Here is a 25,455-nt window from a genome sequence, read left to right as displayed (position 1 = left end):
AGAGGATAAATGGGAAGTGAGCCTTCACAGGCAGCAGACTTTCACCTGCTCCACCACTGCGTGGAGAGCTCAGCGTGCTGCCGTGTAGTGACGGCAGAGATCCAGCGAGACGTAAGTTGTGTGTTAAAGACATAACTTGAATGCCTAACTTCATCTGATGAGACACAGAGGAGCAGACTTTCTCCCCACAGCCACAGTGAGGTGCAGGAGGACAGAGAAAGGGACTCGGCGCCACTTTTTAAATGACAGGTCCTCAAATGGCCGCTAGGGGTCAGGCTGGAGAACGCGAGGAAATGAAGGAGAATCTGAGAATTTTGCCTTGAAGGTAACATCACGTTTCAATCAGCCTGCGCTGTTTGCACAGATGCAAATGAGGACCAGTTTTAAATTCTCTGGTAAACCAGAGGATTTTCACAAATAAAATGGAATGTTATAAAAGTTGTTTTAGTCCAAATTTGAAAATCGTAGATTCAGAATAGTGACATTTCAAACATTCATTAGTGATCATTAGGATGATTTTTTTTTTTTTACACTGAAACCAACGGCAGCATGTGAAAACTAAGAACATTCCCAAAGACCAATCATCAAACCTCTGCCAATGTCAACAGTTTTTAACAAAATGTTTATCAAATAAATTCAGTATTTATGTTGGTCAAAAATACCTTATCCCTTAAGATGTAGAGAGCAAGATTATGAAACAGACTTCACCTAAAAACAATTTTATGGAAACAGAACACAATTTTATAGAAAAATGCTTCAAAATTAATCTCCAGCGGGAGAGTTTAAACCAACCAAAATAATAATAATCATCATAATCATAATAATAATAATAATAATAATGTGCCAGAGACAGAGTTTAAGAGCAGTTCATGGGAACTTCTTTTTAATCAAACAGTTCTCAACACATGGACCTGCTCTGAAACATACTGCAGGAAATCTGAACAGCAGAGGCCAAACACGCAAAGTCTGCATCAGCTGCTTGCTTAAAGGGGGAAAACAAATCAATGCAAAGGAGGAAACTTGCTCAGAAAGACGTGAACATGAAGAGATCGCTCATATTGATCACAGACTTCAATCACACTTTTACATTTGCACAAGAACAATCCCATTTTGTTACTTCGTGACAGTGTCATAATACATGAAGAGAACCGAGACAGTGGAGCTGCACTGACACACTGGGTCATCTGTGTGACCCAACAGGGCTCAGGTGAGATCACGGTGTGTCTGCTCACACCTAGCATGTGGACAGATTTTCACGTTACGTAAGAGGGAAGCATTAAGAGCCACTTTACAAGAGCAGCAACACAAGTTTCTGAATTTCTTACCAAAGACTCGGCAGCACTGACAAGTCTGAAACCGGACGCCAGCTTCAGAAATACAGTCAATACTCCACCTGCACCACCCAACACACTTATTGGCACCCCAGGTGAAGTTGGTTGAAAAGTTTTGAAGGGAATCAATCTTTCTTTTCAGTTGCGTGACCTCACACCAAAAAAATAAATAACTTTAAAAAAATAAATTCTGCCCTTTATTCTATGTAGATTTATACGGAAGAGGAAAACAATCCAACATTAAGAAAATAAAGAGCAAATTTACTCATACTGTAGCTTTGAAGTGTTTTGATTTTACTAAGACGTCTCTTTAGACTGGAAGTAAAATTAACACTTTGGACTGGCCTAGCTAAAGTCTGGATTGGAGTGTGATCTGAATTGGTGGAGAGAGTTAAAGATTAGGGTGATGGTGAGGAGGCCTCCCACCTAACCTGCCCACCAGCAAACATAAATAGTCAAAATTCTATTGGGAGACATGCAAATAATAAAATAATAATAATAATAGTGGAATAATTCTGGTGTGATATTAATAGAGATTTTTCTATCAGTTCTTGAGAAGGGTAAATATATTATTTTTATTATGCCACTTTTTTATTAAAATGTAAATAGTGATTTGTTTTAGACTGTTTTATGATTTTAGATACCCAAATCATTTTCTGTCACATAGAAACCTCAAAGTTGAGAATTGTTTTAATAAATTTTTCCCATATATAAAAACAAAATCACCCTAAATAAAGTTAACCACACAAAGGTCTGTTATTTATTTTCCGGACTATTCAGGAACGTTTAATTATCGTTTCAGCTGAGGTGTAAATATGACCTGAAAGAGGTCCATTTTGTCTTGGACACTTGTCAAAATGGGAAAGACAAACAAACCTTCATCCTTCAAGTAAGGCCGATGTGTTGATTCTCATAAAACAGCATTAAAGAATAAATACCGACGTCAACCTGCTCAGATCTACAGTCAGAGCAATAATTTTAAAGTAAGTAAAATTTAAAAATAAAATAAAAATCCAAGCCGTTTTCTTAAGTGTGATTTTAAGCTTTGCCATAAATCATCTATTTATTAAAAAGCCTTTTATAACTCTGCCAGGAATGCCAATAAATGTAAAGTGGTGCAAAATGCTAGATTTGGGCTACTAATTAGCTGTGTAAAGTCTTTCTTTTAACCACATCTTAAACATCCGCCCCATCCCTCCTAAAAAAAGAGTTGCTTTTGATCTGCTGACGTGGTAAAAGGATGTCAAAATAAAGTTGAATGTGGCAATTTACATAAAAAAAATTCTCATTCTGCATGTCTCCATGCTGTTTTAATGCGTGCCAGGCAGTTCAATGCATCATAATGCACTGTGGTAGAAACATTTAAGACATGAATCAGATGCGACAACAGAAATGAACAGAAATGTGTTTCCAGTTTGTTCATGACTTTCTTATAATGTCCTGCTGTTACGTCACATGAGCTGCAAATCAGAACTGTTCCCAGAGCTTCTCACAGCGTGGAAAAACAAAACAACAACAACAACAAAAAAACACCAAGCCAAAACAAAAATTACAACGAGACATTATCAGCTGCTTTAGCTACACTTCTCACAAAAAACAAACAAAAAAAAAACAAGTGCCTTTGTGAGAGACTTCAGAGGCACGGCTTAATATAAGGCAATATGTACACATGAACTGTATTTTTCTCGTTTTATAAATGAAAAAAAAGAACGAATACTGTACATTCTAATGAAACTCTGGCGATCGAGATGAAAAAGTAAATTTTTTTTTTTAAAAGAACCAATGAATGGTTCATTCTACTTGACTTTTTGTACATTAATTACCTGATTTTCAACGCTGACTTTCTCTTGGTATGCAGGGAAGTTTCCCAGAAAATTTAGTCATCTTCAAAAACACTTAAACTCAGCAGCTCTCCTGCCGTCCTTCTCAGCTTTGCTCCACGGTTCTGATCCTACGAAACATGTTGGCTATTAATGCGAAGGGGTGAGAAGCAAGTTCAGGACCACAGCGTGTACTGAGGAGCCTCCACAGCTCATCAATACTTATTAAAAAGACTCCAGAATCCAAGAGTTACGCGTCAGGAAAAAAGTGCTCTGATCTGAAACCTGCTAAGAGTTCAAATGTTAGAATTAGTCGTGTAGATCTGAGTCAGGTCGCCATTTCTCAAAGGTGAGGAGAGAAACTGTAAATTTAAGGAAACGGCTTCGATTTGCACTAATCTGATACTAAGGTTCCACATTCTGAAGCTAAATAATGTTTCCTTAATGAGAAATGAACGCAACGTAACGCGTAACGCGAAAATGTACATTCTCATCTGACAAATGAAGGGGAAACAAAAGCAGAACAAGTAAATAACTTTTTCCTCTTACAAAAAAACGAGTTAGCCATTGGACAAACAATTACACAGATACACATTTTCAATACTGAACATTCAATCTGCCCAAAAAAGTAATGATTACAAAGCCAACAAAGATGCTGTCACATACATATATATATACTTATATATATATTGAGAAAGTGAGATGTATGTACAATGATTATAGCATTCATAATTGCACTATGCCTCAATAAACGTAAATTACAGGCTTATGTTGCAGGGAGATAATTTAAAAATATATATACTCCAAAGTAAATTGAGAGTCGCTTGTAAAGAAGTGCCAATTAGAAACTAGAAAGGGCTTTACTTTGGTACACACTGCATATCAACACTGCCCTTTTTTTTCCCTCTTTACATAGCAACTAACCAGATTTATTCTGCACTTCCAATTCAGCTACAACAGTCTGGAAAGCCGGGCAGTGATTGGACACAGAGATACTGCTAAGCTGCGACTGGACTGGACGGTGAACACTTCATAACCTGCAGGATTCAGATGGTTGATCAACATGTCAGTCTGTTGCTCCTGCTCTTTCCTTCCCTCACCAGCGTTCTTGTGCTTGAGTTGTTTTGGCATCGGTAATAATTGCAATTTGAAAGAAAAGCTTCTGTGTGGCACGGTTTAAAGTAAACACTTTTAGTAAATGCGTCAGAAATCAAGAGCCCCTCTCATCCCGGCAGTCTGTGGAAGGCATCTTCACACCTCGTCGCTCAGACGATTTCTCCTTCTTGTCCTGAACTTCACGTTTGTGTCCGAATAAGCAGTAAATGTGCTCAAATCACTGAATGGTAAAAGCAAGGTAACATTGGAACAAGAATAATGACTGAAGTCAATCAATATCAAATCAATCTCAAATAATTTAAAAATCACAGTTTATGGCAACATTACAAGAGACATGCCAACAGGTGCATTTAAAAAAAAAAGAAGAAAAAACAAGAGGCTGTTGATAATGAGATGTTACATCACTTCCTGTTAAGCTAACGTTCATGCCGAACTTTTGGAAAGGATGATAGATGAGGAGGGATACAAAAAGAAAGGTTGTTTATAAAAAGGCAGATGTGATGGAGCTCCTTAAATAGCAAAATGAAACCCCTCACGCACCAAGAAGTCAACAAAGGGCAAATAAATTAGTATTATGCAACCGTTAGATTTATTTTCCTTAGATAATTGTAAGCGTGAATTTTGCGTCTGTGTGTATGTGTGAAAGCTATCCTTTCACAGATCGAGTCAGTCAGTGTTTCAGGGAGGAGCCGTACTCTACACCAGGTTGTACTCCTTCAGGTTGAGCTGTAGGATCGTGTCTTTGACGGCTGCAAAGACGAAGCGGATGTTCTCCGTGTCGGTGGCGCAGGTGAAGTGAGAGTAGATGATCTTATCGCTGTCTGGATTCAGGTCCACAAACATCTTCAGGATGAACTCTCGAGCTGCTTGAGCATCTCTCTGAGGTCCTGCAGAGGAAGGAAAACATCAGCAACCAGCTAGTAATGGATTAAATGGTTGTTTACGTCACTGCCTGGAGGATGAAGTATTGCTAGTAGGTCTGTTATGACAACAAATTTTACTGGATGAGAAGATGACCCAGAAATTACTGTTTATTATTTCATTGTTTCAAGACCCTTTTCAACTAATGTATTAATAATAGCATAATAATGCAAGTTTGTCCTCCCAAAGACAATACACTTTTGTAAAGAATAATTCACACAGGAACTGGAAGATTCCTGTTGTCGTTTAAACACGACAGCCAAAAACAATAAACAAAACGTAAATAAAGACCACACACACAACCAAAATCATAAATACAATGTATTATGACAACCCTAAACAAAATTGCCCTTCAAAAAATATCAGAATGAAAATTATTGAGATCCTTTTAATTCATCATGCAATTAATTGATTAATTGCTTAGTGGACAGGCTTAATTGATAGTAGCATGTTTCACATGGATATTCATTCTCTTGTTATCTGGTTAGTTAGATCCTTTTGAATAGTTTTTTTGTTTTACATTTCTTTTAGTTGTCTTTTGAATTTGAATATACACCATTAAAGTTCTACCAAGGCAGATCCAGTTAAATGTTTCTGCAGTACGATTGCCAGATTCCTGCCCTTTCTGATTTATTCTCATGAAAGACGCCATGTGGTCTAAACAAAGTTATCAATGAAGTACAGCTACAAAAAACAGCTCCTACTCTAAACTTGTTCTCGGCTACAGTCAGAGCAATAATTTGTCAGTTCAAACGGCAGAAACAACAGAGGATCCAACGACATGCAGCAAAGAAGTCCATAACTCACAAACATAAACCTGCATTATATCCAGCTACCAGCAGGGGGCAACAGCTGCCCCCTGCTTGTGTCTAGTTGTCCACAAGCAAACAAATGTTTCACTGCTGTAAATTATCACTTTCCAAAAAATGTACGTTCTAAATGACTAGTAACACACAAAAAACTGGTAAGAATGGCTACATGAGGAAATAGCATGTGATGTTTTGATCACTTCTTTTAAATACAGGATGTTTTCCATGAAAAAATTATGAAGTCCAAATATCCAAAGTTCTCAGTCCTTAACATCTGCTTACTTTGAACAATAGACCGATGAGAAAAAGAAAGAAAGAAGGAAAGACAAAGAGAGAGAGGGAGAAAGAGAGAGAAATAAAACCAATGGAAGAAAAGAATTAGACAACTAAATAAGGACTAAAATCCTGAAAAACACATATTTCTGCAGTTCTTTTCTTCATACTTCATAATACCGATAGATTTCAGTTTTCCAGACCAAAAACCTAAAAAGTGCGAGTGTGATTTATCTTCACATAAAGGCCCATCATTACCAACTTTCAAGCAGCTGAAGAGACCTGAGAAAGGAGCTTTTGGTTGACGCCTTTTAGTGCGCTACTCACCATCGTACTCTGGGAAGTAGTCGACCAGATGGGAGAACATGATCTTCTCCTCCAGAAGGTCTTTCTTGTTCAGGAACAAAATGACGGAGGAGTTTTGGAACCAGGGGTATGTGATTATAGTTCTAAACAAAGCTTTACTCTCCTCCATCCGGTTCTGCACAGGGGGGGCGTGAAAGTGGGTGTGGTTTGGTGAAGGTGGGACAAAAACCAGGAGAAATGGAGAGGAGGGAGAGAGAGAATTTAATTAAAGCACAGTGTTCAAACTCATTAAGAAGAGACTGCAATAAATGCTTCAGTGCACAGAAGAGGGAGGAGAAGGATGGCCATGTTGGTTAGATACTTTATTTCAGTGATTAACCGAATCGATGACGTTAAAAAAGAACGGTCAGTTTAGAGGTAATTTAACCTGCTCATTAATTTGGTTTTAACACCTTGACACAGATGTAATATTCTCCTAAAGCGACAGGGTCGCCTAATGCAGCGCTCAGAACATCTGGCTGATCCTTTATAAATGCTTTTCAGGTGGAAGACAAGGCGGCATACCAATCTGATTTTCAGTCTTTTACTGAGGGCCATTTGATTTTCTTGCACAACTTCATGTTCCGTTCCACTTAAGTCTTTTTATTATTCAGAATCTCTTCCCCTCTCATTCTTACAGAAACAAAACAAAATAATGTCCCCAAATCCCCTCAGAAATTTACCTCGTTATCCGACTCCACCAACACCTGGTCGTACTCGCTGAGGGCGACCAGGAACATGATGGAGGTGACGTTCTCAAAACAGTGGATCCACTTCCTCCTCTCCGACCTCTGACCCCCAACGTCCACCATCCTGTCCCAGCCGAAGAGTCAGTTATCATCATCTGCATCATTATTTATCTTTCTCACTATGACCGTCCTGTAGCAGTCTGTATTACAGGGAATCTGTTTCAGATCTGACGCAGCACAGACTGCTACAGGAGATCCTTTCTGTACCAGATAACACATTTGGTATTACTGAGGTTATTTATTTTATGTTTTTTATGAATTTAGTTGAAGTAGTTGTCGAAGTAAAAAAGGTTTTTACGTTTGAGTTTTTCCTTGATAAATTAAGAACATTTATAGAATAATGTTGAAATATGAATGTCTACAAAGTTACATGGCACCACCTGCTCCTCACCTGAATATGACGCTCTGGAGATCAAATGGATATTCGATAATGCCAGTGGTCGGGACCCGAACCCTCAACACATCCTGTTGGGTGGGAAGATAGGAGGGTTGGGCGATCCGGTCCAGTGAGTCCAGGTAACTACAGAGACGCAGCGGAAAATGATTTCTCGTTACCATGGCATCTACAACATAGCTCCAGCTCAAGCTGATGTCCTCCTCCACTCACTATTTAGTGGAATCTGAGAGCTGGTACTCCCTCCTTCGATCATAACACTCCTGGATGCCGGGGTCACTCCACAAGTTCTTGATGGCGTCTACGTAAGGACTCTCCAACCTGGTGACCTTCTCTATGTCCACCTCTCTAACAATGTTGGCATTAGTCTAGTGGGTGAAAAAACATTACTGAAAAGCTGCTAAGACAAGACAGAAACATGTGTAAATGGTTAAAAAAAAAAAAAAAAGGGAATAAGAACACAGATACACACACACGCAAAAAGAGATTTCTACAAAAAGCCAGTGTCCTCATTATTACTAGTTCATTTTCAATCACTTGGAACATTTTTATTGGACCCCAGGCTCAGCATGCAGCTAATATCTGAAGCTGAAACCCCACAGAGGATTTTAAAGAAATTAAGCAGAAAGTGTTGCTGCCCCAGATTCCTGTCAAAAGTTTTCTGTGTTTGAAAGAGCGACATGTGGCTGAATGCCTGCCGGGGCCGTTTCTCTCACAGATTTAAACTAAAGAAACTAGGAAATTTGCAAACCTTGTCACTGTTTTCACATAAAGTCCTGTGTGTCTAGTAGAAAACTGTCTACAAAGTTAGTGACATATTATTACATAATTCCACTGTAATTTACTTGCCCAATGGTTCATAAGAGATAAATCAACATGAAATCCATTGAAAGAACCAATTAGAGCTGCAGCTAACAATTTTTTTAGTAAATTGATGAATCTGTTGATTATTCCAATAAAAAAAGGTATACATCCTGCAGATAACCACTTAAGCCTTTTAAATACAATTATTAAAAATATATTAAAGATACAAGTAAACAAATAATTCAAATAAGAAAATAGACATTTTATTGCTTGAAATGCAATAACATGGCATTTTTTTCATTGTATGCTTCTAAATATGTTTTTAAGGCACAACTTTGTCACTAAAATTTGAAAATATCAGCTACATATGCCTTTTAAGCACTGTAAATGACCAGACACATGGCAAACATGATTGTCAGGTTTCATTTTCACTTCCCGTGTGACACAAGTGCCATCCTTTGTCCCAGACAAGCACTTCCTGTTTTAACACAGGAACACAAGTGAGCTGGAACCTATAGCACTATGAAAGAGAATTTACACCAGCACAGTTTTCTTCTGTTTTTGCTTTTTGTCTCACAATCAAATGTTTCAGATCACCGAAAACATTTAATATCGGCACAAGATAACCTGAGTAGATATAAGAAGCAGTTTCCAAATAATGACTTTAAATAAGCTAGTGCTTTGTGGAAAAGTGATTGCTCTCAAACCAAACAACCAATTGAGTCACTCTTTGTGACAACAACAAACATCAAGAGTTTGTGAAAACCAGCCATGTTTGCTTGATTTCAGCCAAACTGAAGGGTTTTCATTAATGAATGGTCTAGTGAAGATCATACCTCAGAATTTAAACCAGATTAAGATTTCGATCTGGGTATACTTCGCCTATATGCTACTTCATGTTGTCAGACACAAAAAAAGTTTCTTAATCACAGTTTAGTTAATAATTCAACAATGGGAATAATTTCACATAGGATAAGGTTGTTTTAATTTTCCCTTAATAAATATTTGAAAACTTTTCGCATTAACTCGGGTTATGATGCTCATTAAAATTTGAGAATTTAAATTTAGATCTGACAAAAAGCCAAAAACATAAAAAGTCTGTAATTGGGTAAAGTTTTACTCTGCAACCGCATTGGGTAGCAATTGATAAGACTTTATATTTATATATGCCTAATTTGCCTCAATAATTCTCTAAAACTGAAGCTTCTAATGTGGTTTTTATTTTCTATTTTCTTGTTAAATCCAATCATGTTAGGAGACACAAACTGAAGAGTTGATGTAAATTCTGTTAGGTCAACAAAGCGAACACTATGTGAAGAATAAAGACAAAAAATATGTAAAAGCATTATAGAATATAATGTGAAATGAGCTTAAGTGCACAAATTAGTTACATTATTTCTTATGTACAAGACTAATGGATAAGAATTCTCACTAACAGGACAGTATACAGACACAAGTGAGGAGATAAATTGACAAACCATAACAACACAAAGTCGGTACAATCCAAATTATGTAGTCTACAGACGTAAATTCAAGCTGGGAGACTCTCTTCAGCCTACTGGCAGCATCAATTGCCATGCCTCAGCCAACCAGCACCAGACTGTCGCTCCGCTCCAGCCAATCACCACGCAAGAGCTCCTTCAAAAGGTCAAACAACCACAGATCCACTTGCTTCAGCCGCGCTTCGACCCACCTCCTCCCCATCTCCACCCTCATCCTCCAGGGCATCTTCCAGACTCCCTCCAGGCTCCACTCCACCACCAGTGTCCGGGCCCGGGGTGACTACCCTGAGCTTCGCCCCGAGCCGATCATCCAGGCTCATGGCGATTATCAGCACGCACGTCTTCTGCCGGTGTCCGAGCGCCAAAGAACTTCGGGTCAATAAAACTTTCTACTGCTGCTTTTCTCTGTGTGAGTCTCTCCATATTGAAATGTTTTTATGTCAAACCACCTAACAAAATTTGTTCATTTTAATTCTAGATTACATATAATTTTGGTACAAAATTCAGATTTTTCTCCACTTTTTCAGACTGCATAGGAAACCTAAACACCAAGCAAATCTTAGCATCAAATACTTTAGTTCAGAGGTTTGTTTTTAATTAAGTTTTATCAAATATTCAACAACAAAAAAACTGCTGCAGCTCTGAATGTTACCAAGATGACAACCTCTAGGCTTGAAATGAGCCTACTCATCACTCTCGCAGTGAATAAATGGCAAGTAAGAGGTCACTGCACGCGCTCCCAAAGCTACAACTACAGGGGCAACTCAAGCTAAAGAGGAATCTGAGTAAAACCCAGCAGCTGAAATGACGGATAGAAAAAGTACATGGAGTCTGGTTTTCTCTGCTTCAGTATGTCCGTATGTGTGCATCGACAGTATGTGAGAGCATAGAGACATGCACAAAGGGTGTGATGGAACTCTGGAGAGCTACAAGGACACAGGAAGTGTAAAAATCAGCAGGAAATTATTATGGATGGCTGCTCCAAATAAGATAGACTGCACTCTAAAAATATTCAGCCGTGCTCTGAACACTTGGAGCGAACTAACTCACTTTATCCCAAACCCTTGTGACCTTTAATTACCACAGTCATTTCTGCCCGTTTAAGAGGCTTGTGGGAAAAGATCTCAAATACCTTGCTGGAGTCTAATTTGTAAAGGATCTTCAGCGTCTCTGCAGCTCGGATCATAGCCTGCATGGACGTGAAGATGTTCTGATAGACGAGCTTGGTGAAACCCCGTTTGTCCTCATCGGAGTAACCGGCACCGTGGATGATCCTCATCTGCTTGATGAATGTGCTCTTCCCACTTTCACCAGTTCCTAAAAAGTTAGACAAGGATGGGGAAAAAAAGGACAGAGTTTATTTACAGTGTTATTTACTGTGCTGGGTTTTACATGTCAACAGAAACGAACAAAATTTAAACACTTAAGCAACATACACAGCAACTGTACAGCATTCTCCCCAAAAGCGAGAAGTAATTTTATTGCTACTATGCAGGGGCGGAGCTTCAAGGGGGATTTTGGGGGGACGGTGGGCAGAATATATGACTTCAGGGATTAAAGCCTTTATCATGTCTGATGAGAGCTGGAGAATTCAGGCGCTCTCCTGTTGAGTATGGTGTATATAGAATTATATAGAATGGTGCCCCAGTAGATTATATAGTAGGCTGATTGTATAGAGCAGTTAGTAACAGATTTTTACTTTTTTTTTTTTGCTTACGATTTAATTCAACCGAAGCAGCCCTTCGCTACAATTTGTGTTTAAATATGAAACAAAAAGATTCTGACTTATTAGTAGTAGTGTTGACTATAAACATGTACATTGATTTCTATTCATTTCTTTCTTGCCCCCCAAAAAGCATTGAAATAGGAACATAACTAGACAAACACTTTATTTTCAAGTTGACAAATATCAAACAAGTTAGCTGTGACTGAAGATACTGCAGCTAGTGCAATTAAAATATACATCATTTGTAAATAATGACTACTTGTGAGTTTGCTACTATGTCAACTGGCCATTTAACCTAGTTACCATAATAGTATTGACTAATATGATAAAATTGTACTTTAATTTATTAGTGCTAAAAACAATTTGCACGGTTGTAAATCTTAAATCCTAAGTTTTTTTTTTTGGAGGAGGGGAAAGAAGCTCCTAGTTTTCTGTGCCAAAACATTGAATAAAACAAAAACACAAATTAGTATGCCCACATGTATAGTATTTGGTCTTAAACATGCAGCATGTGCTCACTCACTTCTACAGTCTCACATGTGTGGGTTTCTTTTTTCCCAGCCGGTCTGCTTGCTCTGGTGACAGATCAAGAGCAACACTCTTCCCTGAGTGATGACAGGAAGTATTTGGGTGTGAAGAAATGGGGATGTAGTTTCTCTTTTGGTTCGTTGAGAATCCTGGCAAAGGGACAGTCTAACTTTATACCAACTCTGAAAAGAATAACTGTGGAAAAGCAGGTCTGCAGTCTAGAGTAACCAAGTATTCCACAGTGGATGAGTTTGAAAGGTTGCACACATTTGCATTGTATCTTCATGCCTTAAATACGTATTTGTAACACTTGAACTTCACATTTTTCCATGTCACAACCACAAATGTCAATGCATTTCATGGAGATTTTTTGTGACAGACGAAAACAAAATAGCACAGAGGTGACTAATGCGTATGTTTTGGAGCTTCCAGGTACACACTTTGCATATCAGTGATCTACAACAGAAGGTTTATTCATTATTCCTTACAACACAGCTGAAGCTCAGGCGGACTGAATGGAGAGCATCTGAACAGCCATTAAAGTTATGCTACAACTGACTGGTTTCAATCTTTTTTTTTACCCCTCCAGGGGGTCTTTTGTGGGCTCTAGTGTCCCTTATATGATAGTAGGCTGACAGGAAGGAGAGGGGGGAAGACATGCGGCAAATGTCGTCGGGTCCGGGAGTCGAACCCGCGATGGCCGCGTCGAGGACTCAAGGCCTCCAAATACGGGTCGTGCTAACCACTACGCCACCACGGCACGCCCCCTAACCACACTTTTTGATCTAAAGCCTGGTTGACCTGGTGTGTGTTTTGGGTCACTATTTCACACCAGAGGGCTTTTTTAATAAGCATTTGACTTTTGAAGACAGACTTTATTATCTGTATAAATGGGACTGACTAATACAAATACAAATCCACAATAAACTTTCAAAAATTATGGATTACTTGGCTTTGATAACACACATAATCACATAAAATCCCAATGGCGAGATTTTTGGTTGTAATGTGAACAAATGTAAAAACAATACTATACCTTTGCAAGACGTTGCATACCAATTTAAGCCATATTAACTTCTATGGAATAAACAACAAACATTAGTCCAATCTGCTGCCCTGCTATTATAGTAACGTGAAAATGGTCTTCCCATTATACAATAGTTAATTTAGAAGCCAGACAAAAACATCGTGGAGTGCTCAGTTGCCAAGCCCTCCAGCCTGAAGGCTGCTGCAGAACACCAAGTACCAAAAACAGCCTACCCTATTATTACATCTCCCACTTTTGGTGGTCAGGCACACCCCAGCACAATGTGATGCCCAAACTGCCACCCATGTAAAACCCCACACTCCTGTCACTATTTGCATATTCGTCCCACAGTCTAGGATGATTTGTTCATGTGGCAGCTCAGTTTCTCCACCTCAACAATGGGTGAAAAGGGATAAGATGGTGGGGGCCTTCTGAGAAATACCTGCTGGGGTTGACCTGGCTTTACTTTAGTGACAAGGAATAATGATCAGAAGTCATGACTCTCTACACTTCATGATATGTCAAGACTTTCAAGCATTTTCTGTTTCAAGTAATAATTCTGAATTGTTGCTAAATTGTCTAGTGGAATAGGAATAAATACTTTCTATTTGTCAAAGGCATTATTTAGCAGATGCTTGAAAAAATAAACAAATCCAACTCATTTAAACAACACATCCGAATGCTAGCAAGTAAAACTTGAACACAGAGAAGTGAACAGTGAAACACAGCATTTAAAGAGCGGATGGTCGATTAGGAAAATATGGTAACATGTTGCTAAGTATATTTTCAGATTTTTACTGTATTAAGCCATTTCAATGAGCTGGCTCTGCTACAAATCAGTCAAAAGAGAGAATTGAAAAAAGTTAACTGTACAATGTTTTAAACTGTCGTAAATTAATCTGGGTCGGTGTTTCTTAATCCTGGTTCTCAGGACCCATAGTCAATTATGCCTTAAATGTGTCTCTGCTTCACCACACCTGATTTAAAAGATTGAATTGCCTCCTGAGCTGCAATCAAGTGTTTCAAAAGCCTGTTAATAATTTATTTAAGTCAGGTATGAGGCAGCAGGGAAACACCTAGAAGGTGCAGGACAGTAGGCCTGATATCCAGGTGAACATAACCATTTCTAAAATCTGACTAGTGCATCTCCAACCAAAGAATATGGATGATGCTTCATTCATACCTAAAAGAAAATAAGAAAATATCATCTAATTTGTGAAAACATTGCATAACACATAAACATGTATAGTAGTCCTTGGATCATCTACACTCCCTTCTTAGTTGGAGCTGATGAATCTCAACTCTGAGTAAACATCATTTGTGCTACCCTGCCTACATAAGCAAAGAGTTAACAATTCATTGCTAATAAGTATTTTTCCCTCCTTCTTCAACACAAAGAAAAAATGGCAGAATTTGTTTTCCTGTAATAAGAATTAAATGGGTCGGCAATATGACAAAAATATCACGCTAGCTTTGTTTATTATACACTTTAGAAAAATCATGATTTCGAAAGTAAAGTATTTATATAAAACAAAAAATAACAATTAAATGTTAAAAGTAAAACTAGTCTCTTAAAAATGTCGGCCGCCTTTCTATAGTCGCATAACTATAGGAAAAAACTCCATGTTTCCTGAGCATAGAGTCAGGGCTAGAACATATGTGCAAAAGGGGGCTGAAAACAGAACCTTGTGGAACTCCACGTGGAAAAGAAGCAGAGGATGATGAAAAAAGTTTGACATTCCTAATTCTCGGATATGTCGGATTTGAACCACTAATGCAACAGCCATAAAATGCACCCACTGCTCTAAATAGGTAAGACAGATCACATTTTTTATTTGACAGAAATAACATACTTTGTACTGTAAAAACAGTCTTTAGGCCACAGAGCATTTCATCCATCTGTCAAACTTTGTGATGTAGCTGGCTTTGTCTTCCCATTGAAACAACCACGCATGTTAACAAGGTTAGACTTTGAGCAGGAGAAGGTATTTTCTAAGTGCAGTAGTAATAAGGTGTAGCTTAGGGCAAAAACAGTTTTCCCTCTGATGTGATCTCTTTTTGGCTTTAATGGTTACACTGGGTTGATAAATTGCAGTTTTTCTGACAAAATTCCTCAAAATAATTCAGGACTGTGGGGTCTTAAAAGATCCTTTAACCATAACCAAGAGGAGCTAAAGTCTGAGATTATTTAACCAGTGCAGCAGATGCTTCTGCTGGACAAAAATGATAAAGCCTAAAAATGCTAAAGGTCACATTATGTAGGAAGCAGAGATGAGAAAGAAGAGAATAGGTCTGTATTGGAACTGATATCATTCATTAGAATATTTACAAATATCGCCATCAAAAGATTTTCTAGCATCATGCAGCCTAAACAGACCCGGAATTAATCCATTTTTCACATTCAGCAGCTATGATGACAAAGCCACAAGATTCAAGAATTTAACTCATTCAGATGGAGAGAAAGAAAATGAACAAACTGTGTGGGTTTGTGTGTCCACAGCATCAGTGTTTGTTCAATGCAGCAAACTCAAATTCATGTGTGAAAACAGAATAAATTCGCTGCATCGCCTCAAGCACAGTTAACCTAAGAATATCTTTCTACCCTCAGGTTTTAACTGTAATACTCTGTGTTTCCTTTGTACAAGCACTCGGTTTTCAACAGCAATCCTGTCAAAGTTTAACAAAACCTGCTAAGTTCACATCTGATGAGAAAAGCCCTTTTCTGAAGAATTAAAAATTGCAAGTAACATTTTTTCCCTCCTACATAATCTGGCTAAACTCACAATTTAAATAATTGATGCCCTGATTCTAAAAATCTACACATCAGAAGACTGATTTAAGTATTTCAACACAAAATAAAATGTCAGCTAAAAATCTAGTTTTACTTTCCCCTCCCAGGAATCTGGCAACACAGAGCAGCTTCAACTCAATAATAGGAAATGGTAACATATGAACTTCCTCTTTTATTAAGCAGACTGTTGGGTTGTTTTAATTTTCACTTTCAGAAAGTCTCTCCTGGGACTGAAATCTACTCAACACTCAGTTTTAAACTATCGCTAGCAAAACTATCAGAACTTTTAGACATGTGAAACATTTAATTTAACGTACATTTTTATTACTTTTAGAGGCTTTCTGTTGCCTTGCTGATCCAGCCGCTTTCATACAGGAATCATGTGACATTTGGCGTTCTTCCTCTCTCAGTGACAAACGTGTTTGTTAAAGGCTGGTTACACACCGTTGTGGACTTTGTTCAGCGATGGCCTTGACAAAGTTCCCACAGCAGCTTTCATCTGGCTTCTAAAAGCAGCTAACAGTGATTGTGCAGATAAACCTGTACCAAAATGTTTCTGAAAACCAAAAAAAAAAAAAAAAAAACATATCATTTTAGCCCAAATAAAGCAGTGCCATAAACATGCAGGAAAACTGAAAAGCAGTTCAGCGTTGTGATATAAACACAGCTTAGTCATTGTGAAGGTAATTATAAAACATGAAATGTTCCAGTGGCATCTGATGTTTTTGACACTGAGTCTGTGTATATAGTTAAATACAGTAAAAGAGTACATGTGTTAAAAAGACAGCCATTCAAATGTAGGTCCAATGGTCTCCAAGGAATGTAAATTGGGCTGTGCCACTTTTGTAACTGAGCCACTAATTTGTCAAAGCCTAATAAGTCGAATGTTTGAGTCTGGTGTGTAAGAGTCAACGTATTTCACACTCAACATCCACTTTATTAGGTATTTATTTTTCCTATTGTCTTTTAAACATAATTGGCAACTTAAGTCCCATTTTAATCGGGGCTTAAGTTGCATATTGTGTAAACTCCCGGTTTCACAATATACCTGTCCTTTCACATTATACAAAACAAACTGTTAACATATAGGGCTTCTGGGCTCTTTTTCAAAGAGGTGTGGCTTACAACTTAAAACCTAAACCTGTGGAGAATTTCTCCAGCGTTGAGCTTTATGTAGCAACAATCAAGCACACCGTCCAAATGTCTAAAGTGGTTCAAATACAAGCCACATTGTTGAGGACTTATTTTGACGTTCCAAGAAGGATTAGGATCGTAATATTGATGGACCTTCATCAGTTGATCAACAGGCGCAATAATCAATAAGATGACCTGAATGAGGGACAAGTCAATCACATGGCAACTAAACTCAGTGCATTTAAAGATGGTGAAGACAAATTTCTGATGTTCAAAGTGAACATCAAATGAGCTTCAATTGAGCTTCAAAAATGGGAAGACATGGGATTAAAGTGCTCACTGTGGTGAGCAGTGGTGGCAGTGCATGGATAAAAATGCTTGTGTTAATGCTAAAGGTCTGAAGAAAATGGTCAGAGATGGTTAAAAAAACCATTACATTAAAAGATTACTCATTATAACCAAGGTATAAAGAATAATATCCATGAATGAACAACAACTTGAACCTTGAGGGCTGCACAGTGGTGTAGCTTGCAACTTGCCTTGCAGCAAGAAGGTCCTGGGCTCGAATCCCAGCCCAGGGTCTTTCTGCATGGAGTTTGCACGTTCTCCCTGTGCATGCACGGGTTCTCTCCGGGTACTCTGGCTTCCTACCACAGTCCAAAAACATGACTGTCAGGTTGATTGGTCTCTCTAAATTCTCCCTAGGTGTGGGGGTGTGCGTGATTGGTTATTTGTCTCTGTGTTGCCTTGCGATGGACTGGCAACCTGTCCAGGCTGTACCCTGCCTCTCGCCCTTTGACTGCTGGAAATAGACGTAACAGACGATAAGTACGTAAGATAATGGATGGATGGGCTGAACCTTGACGTAGATAGTCTAAAGCAGAAGACCCCACTGGGTGCAACTTGTGTCAATTAATACCAAAAACTGAGACTCAATGACAAGCATGAATGGCATGCTTGTCATTCATCCATAACAAGCATGCCAACTGATTGTTAAAACACCACAAACTACCAAGATTTTTGTTGCTGACCATATCTACGCCTTTAAAACCACAAAGTGTATCCACCGTCTGATGCCTACTTACAAAATAATGCACCATGCCATAAAGCTTATATCATCTCAAACTCCTTTCTTGAACATGTCATCAAGTTCACCATCCTCCAATGGCCACAGTCACCAGATCTCAAGACAACAAAGTAACTTTGATGCTCACATTTGGGGGTATTCAGTTAAATAAATCCATTGAGTGTATCGATAAACATGAAAATGTTACTAAATGCAGTTTGTGTGTGCAGTTTAGTGCTATTACACTTCCTTATAATACCGGTGTCCCAGAGAAGTGCATTGCAATTTTTTTCAAGAGCAGTATTTGTGTTAGTAAAATTATGTTTGCTGTGCCATGCAGGTATCTATTAAATGTATAATGTGAAATTATGTGTATTATACACTAGAATTAAAAATTTTATTGCAATTGTTGCTGTTTATAATTCACGACAATCAAAAATGCTACGTCAAAATGAAAAATTAGGCAATATGCAATTGTTTGTATTAAATGAAAGTAGGTTGGGCCAAGTGGTGGGTATAGAGCTACTTACAACTGATATAGTAAGATAATCATTGTAATTCCCAAATTAATTGTGCTGTCCGAAGGTTTTGACATACACAGGTTGCATAGATAAGACTATGCAAACATAACGACATTAGTGGTTTGAAACGCACACACACAAAAAAATCTAGTCTCAAAGCCACAGTAACTTGAGAGATACAAAAATAGTCTCGATGCTAGGGACAGTCTAAAGTAAAACTTCTCCAATCCAGTCCCACAGGAAACGAAGCAATTAGGGAGTTTAAAAACCCACAATGCACTTACAAAATATGGGTTATCGAACCACACATACAACTTCTTTTGAATAAGTCGACCACTTGAAGTGCTGGGGTGTAATAAGACACAACACAGAGACACATAATGCTTCTATGAAGTGGAGAAGATTAGCAGTTACATTAAGTGAGCTTTAAAACAACAATGGTAGTCGGCCCAGATTGCTTTAGCAGCTGTACGTTTCTTCTTGCAACACGAACAAGCATCTCTGCTTTGTACAGGAGCTCGTAAGGTTTATTGTTCTGGAATAGCCTATATATCTAAATCTGTAAATATGAGAGCTGGACAGATATATATATTTTATGTTAAAATAAGATTTTTTTCTCTGGAGACAAACAAAACATGTGGCTCATGGCTGCAAAACATATTTAGCTCAGCTTCAAAATGTTTTGTTTGTTTTATAAGACCACATCTTTAAACCCATTTTCTGTAAACATTATGTCACTACACACATACTACTAGAGTGAGCCACAAGAAGACAGACAGATAAAATACAAAAATCAGACTAAACCGATTTCAAAACATAAAGAAATGGGTTTTCAACCAAAGCCGTTTCTGTATTTAACCAGAGTCAGAAGTGGTATAGTTTTCCACAACCAAAGAACCATGTCAGTGCCACGTCATGATACCACTAACAGTCTCATTCAGGAAATGTTCCACCCTCCTTCTACTTCAAACTGATGCTGTGTGGAGGATAGCAATGTCAGCAGGCAGATTAACTACACAAATCATATCATTTATCCCAACATCCCTGCAAACAAATGCCTAAAGACAACCAGCTTCATTTGATAATATTTTAGACAAGTTGCTGCTTCACAATTCAGCCGATCTGATCGGTACCAGCAGCGCTGGAAAACTAGAGTCACACTCAGCATTTGTTAATTATATTGGATGATTTTGTGGAACCACAGCTATACATAATGAACTACTGTACTTAAACTCTGTGATGGTTGATTTAAAGATAAACAGCAGTAGGATGAGAGATAGTGAGTCTATGTTACTGAAGTGATGTGGTCATAAATTAATATTGACATACTTTGCTTTTACTGTGTTTTTGAATTAAATGAAGAAAATCAAAAACAATACTAACTCCAGGACTTTAAATATGGCGCTTATAATATTTTGATTGGTTGTTGCCCTCTGAGCCTGTCTCGAGCTCCTGGAGAAATTCCCTTTTTTCTCTGGTCTAGCTGAAATTTGGACTCTTCATAGAAGCAGCTTATTAGTGCTAGAAGTCTAACCCGAATTTCTAGCAGTGGCAATGACAAAAAGAAAAAAACCCCCAAAAAAACAAAACTGGAACTCAGCAAGCATTAGCAATGATTTAACCTCCTTTAAGCATTCTCTGTTACTGGCAATTCAAGTGTTTGAATAACAAGCTGGGAATAATGAAAGCTTATGGGGCAACAAGGATAATATCCATATTTAAGAATGATGGCAGTCAGCTCATTCAAACCCTTTTACTGGACACTCATCACATCGATTTGATGTTACAGGAGAGTAAAGCCCATTAACATCTGCTGATCCATCACTTTTACGCATCCATCATGAAATAGAAACTAGGATGTGTTGGTCCAGCGGCTTCCTTTGCATGATTTTCTGGGTGCCTTTCCTAAAGAACCGGGGTATCAGGCACTACTCTCCACAGCCCGTTATCACATCTAACGTGTTTTATGCTCAGTTTAATTAAAACGCAGATGACTACTAAAGAACTTGTATTACTCAAGTATGACAATTACAGGAAATGTCAACCACCCTCCTTTTCCCTGACTTTCCATTTGTAACAAAACAGGTTGAAATATAAAAGCCGGATGACATGACAATGTCACAGTATGAAAACCTTGAGTAAAAATACCAAGGTTCCACAGTATCAACAAATCAATTTAAAACTTAAAAACAAAAAATTGTAAAATGATTCTTTTCCTTTTTTAAAAAATACACCTGTAGCTTCAACAATAATCTATTATGCGTGTTATTACAGTTTACTAACAAATGCTAAACACAGTCAGTTTCCAAGTAAATGTTAATTGCTCAGAATATTTTGTCATTTTGTTGGTTGGTTCTTTACAAGGTAACAAGTTGAAATTTGCTGGTCAATATGACAAATTGACTGTTGTTCCTGACAGAAAATATGTGAAAACAGTGATATTAACGATTATAACTAATGGAAAGTATTGAAGTCTTATTTTGTCCTTTTAGCCAGTTAGAATATGCTCCATACAACTAGAAAAAACTGGGGTTAATCAAACCTTTAACCATAAAAACTGTATGATGAAAATTTTAATGGTTTTGAAACCCCTTATTGTTTACATCTTGATATACCTTCATGCCAGTATCCGGCCCAGGTCTAGTAAACATGGGCCATCTTTTTATACTTGACTTAAAGAATTCATACTGCACACAATAATGGTTGAGTGGTTAAACACAAATGTTTTTAAATGAAGGGCAGCAGGGCTCCAAAGCTTCTCCTGCAGCCCTGTAATATAATCATTGCCAGGGTTTGGCTTTAAACTGCAAAATTGTTTTGATTACACCCAATAAAGGGCAGACTTTGGCCCAGCTAACATTTGTCACACTCACACATAAGCACACCACCTGGAAGGGCCTTTGAGGCAGAGATGGCCAAAAGCTGTATGGGATCACAAGCAGGTGAAATAGCTCCAACATGGGATGCATGGGAAGAATTTCTTCTGATGAGTAGCAGCTAGCACGCTGTGGCACTCCAAACAAGAGCACAAGTAAAAACATCTGTATGCATAGTGTGTGAGGTCAATGTTACGTAACCTGATTTATCATCGTATCTTGGCTTTCTGAATTATAATCTATCGATATGCTAACAGCCTAAAAATTTCCACCCCTGTTCCTGGTGTTTTGGTGTCATTCCTGTACAATTTCAAAACATATTCAACTAAAACATTTAAACATTATTCCTCATCTGGCTTTGTAAGATTTTTCCAACAGTGAGTCACCTCTGTGTGACATGGATGAAATTTCTAACTTCTAAGTTTAAAGTTTTACGGTATGAGTGTACAGTAGTTATGGTCAGAAACAACAGGCCACACTAAATAAGTCACAAACTCAAACAAACTCTACACCATGTTAAATGGTGTCCAGAAAATGTGTCGTCTCTAATACCGTATATGATAGTTTTCATTCTTCCTTCCAACCATTTCGGTGTGTTTTACTATTATTAACTTTAGCCAATTACGTGGGATGCTTAAACTCATAAGGGAAAAATTGATCCAAATGTTGTAGATAAAATTTTTATAGCTAACGCCAGACATTAATCAACTAGTTTCACGTTGAATCATTTTAGGACAGTAAGGATAACCTTCACTATATGGATTTATGATGGGTCAATTCACAACATGAGTTAAAAGGAAGTAAACCTGTAGATGTTCTTTAAGAAAACAAATCAAGACTCTGATTTCTTGTGTTAAATCATTGGGGAAAAAAGCGGAAGAAACGGGTCAAGATGTCAGAAGTTGTTTTTCGTAGGAAGAATACTCAAGTTCAGCAATTCAAACAACTATGAGAGATACTCAAAAGACAGCTTCATTTGAGTTGGTATGAAGGAACTGATTTCATCCTTGTTTCATATGTGATATTAAACTCCTAATATTAACATATAATTAATAGTTCAAGACATCATAAGTGTCAATAACATTTCAATTGTCAGACAAGTGGTGACTGGCATCAAGCCGCTTTATGGATATCACCGGATATGAAGTCAAGTTTGCTTTGTGCTTGAGCCCTGCTAATTCCTTTTTCTGCTTATGAAGACAGACCTGCATTTAGACATTTAACGCACACCTGAACCTAATATGGCTCATTCTGATCTTTCATTAAAATGTCAGTGGCCTAACTACAGAGTGAATTTCAGTCAGTAAATGGTTATTGGATTCACTGTCCTCCTGTGTTTACAAGCTCCTTTTACTCATTAACACTGCCACAGCTTGAGGTCTGCATGTAGCTTTAATCCTGAAATCAGGTTTGTTGCTCAATACATGTACTGTTTAGAAAGGTGGAGCACAAAACCAGCTGGCCTTGACTGTAATTTAATAAGTACAACTTTACCAGGACAAAAACGCTTTTACCAAGCTGTGTACGTATAAAAACATTTATGAAACTTGACTTGAGTGACCAAATCTGCTACTAAGTTCGTGTTTGCCTTGGGCCGGCTGTGCTTTAGGGGTTGGTTCCCGTCTTAATACCGCAGGCGGCAAGTGGTTTTGTTTCCTCGACACGAACAGGTCACAGTTATTCAAATCAGGTGGTTTTAAACATAGGAAGCCACCTAGGCCTTCTCCCTGCTGCCAATCTCTGCACTCGACTCCTAAAACAGAGAGAGTCACTTCAACCACTTCTCCCCTCCAACTTCACCCAGGTGGGAAGCCCCGGTACCAGACCACCGCCTCCTCCCCACAGAGGTATTTCTGATGAAGGAGGAATGCAGGCTCCACATCCCGCTGCCCTCCCCCAGCCAAGCTTACCGAGAAGCAACAGTTTCAGCTCCCGGCGTGCGTCCCTCTTATCCCGGCGGAGCTGCCTTTCGATCTCGTCGTTGATCCGCCGGGCTTCCTTCGCCTCCTCGCTGAGGCAGCACGCCATTATGGACTCCAGGGTCATTCTCGGTCCTTTTCCTTTTTCAAACACGCACTATAACTCCGCTTGTTCCCCCCCCCCTCTGTATTGAGTCATCCAGATTTCACATTTGTCGCGGAGGGAAAACCGGAGGCCTGTGAATGTCAAATAACGTCCTCATGCAGGCCGGCTTTAGGTGATGCTGTAATGAGTCTGGGTGTTCAGACTGGAGTGGAGACGGAAAATAAGATATTTGGGAGAGTCCCCCCACCTCCTCCCACCCTTTTCCCTGTGTTTCGGTTCGCTTTCTGGGCCTGCTGAAAGCTTCAAACAGAGTAGAAAGCGGGTTCAGTTGAATATTGTTGCTCTGTCGATGGGTATAATCTGATATTCTGTCTCCGTATGATCAACAGATCTTTTTAAAACACAACATCCGCACTGAATCTGGACAGGTATTGTCATCAGTACTCCGGCCAGGCTCTTTCCAAAGTCCTCAACGCTGACGGTATTTTAAATCGCTGAAATACCCTGTTTGTTTTCCAACTCGCAGTCTGCGTCGGCGAGAAAAACACATGAGCGAGGCTGTCCGTTTATTTTCCAGTGGCTCCACTCCCGGGCGTGGTAAGGCAGAATATGGCGGACTTTCACTCCGATTCGCTAGGCTGGGATACAGTAGTTATATCTCCGTGTCAGCTCGGTAAACCAAGGAAGCCACGCAGAAAACGGAATTTCACACGGAGCTCTCTCTAGTCGCAGCGAAATTATGTCCGAGTGTGAAGCTCCCCTCCCAAAAAAAAAAGCGGCGCACGGGTCCGTTGCTCCGCACCGGGGAAGAGGCGAAAGGAACAGGACGCCGTGTTGCTGGCTTTGCCCCCGACCAATCTTCTTCTCCTCAATTCTCTTCTTGTATTTTTATGACAGAAGCCATCCACTCCTCCGCGGGCTGCGTCTGGCCCCCGTCGACCTGGGGGGAGTGTCGCCGTCAAGCAAACGCCACCCGACCTGTGGAGCAGAAGAAGCATGTGAATCTACACGTTTGAAGCCCTCCGAGTTCCGTGAGCCGCTTAAATCCTGTTTCCAGGGCCGTTTCTAGAATGTTTTGTAAGGGGCTTGCTGCGGAGGGGAACGCTAGTAATCTTACACCATACTAATACAAAACAGGAAATAATTTCCCGGAGTTTTGCTTAAAGGTGATTCTCAACAAGTTAAAAGAAATGTAAAAATAAGCTGATTAAGTTTTTCTTTTAATTTAGCTTATTCAGCCCAAAATGTAAAACGTGTATATGCTTTCTTTTCACAGAGTGGCAAAAGTGTATCTCTCTTTTTTTTTTATGACATGTGGGCCTATGGAAAAGTGTGTTCATGTACTGTGCACTGGGCCAGACTTTAGAAAGTGCTTACAAGGGCAGTAGCCCAGGGCCCATTTTTGGGGTGCCCCAAAATTTTTATTTGTTATTTATTTTTTAATGAATGCATATTTTGCTAACATTGTTTTCTATATGAGTCATAGGCCCATATGAGGTGAGTTGCAATAATATTTTGAGATTAAAAAAAAAAAAAAAACAATACTTGGGTATTTTTAAAAAATGAAGTTATAGCAATCTTTTTTTTGGAACAATATGGAGCTACGCGCCAAGGAACATTAAATCGACCATCATCAGTTCATACCCGGTTTATGTATTTTGGGGGCAGGGGCAGATGGAAACATGAAGTGTAAAATT

General features: G+C 38.7%; 1 protein-coding gene across 1 annotated transcript; it reads right to left on the bottom strand.

Annotated features, from left to right (window-relative positions):
* Positions 1-855: 855 nt before the first annotated feature.
* On the bottom strand, positions 856-24,805 carry LOC114154374 (guanine nucleotide-binding protein G(q) subunit alpha). The gene is made up of 7 exons (XM_028033420.1): positions 23,644-24,805; positions 11,197-11,381; positions 7,972-8,126; positions 7,756-7,884; positions 7,299-7,428; positions 6,598-6,751; positions 856-5,154 (listed from the first exon to the last, which is right to left on the bottom strand). The coding sequence occupies exons 1-7, from the start codon at positions 23,777-23,779 to the stop codon at positions 4,964-4,966; spliced, it is 1,080 nt and encodes a 359-aa protein (XP_027889221.1). The 5' UTR covers positions 23,780-24,805; the 3' UTR covers positions 856-4,963.
* Between the last annotated feature and the right edge of the window lie 650 nt (positions 24,806-25,455).

Source organism: Xiphophorus couchianus, chromosome 12, assembly GCF_001444195.1.
Source record: "Xiphophorus couchianus chromosome 12, X_couchianus-1.0, whole genome shotgun sequence".
NCBI lineage: Eukaryota > Metazoa > Chordata > Actinopteri > Cyprinodontiformes > Poeciliidae > Xiphophorus > Xiphophorus couchianus.
Note: the sequence above shows the minus strand (reverse complement) of the source record. Positions and strands in the feature narration are given on the sequence as shown.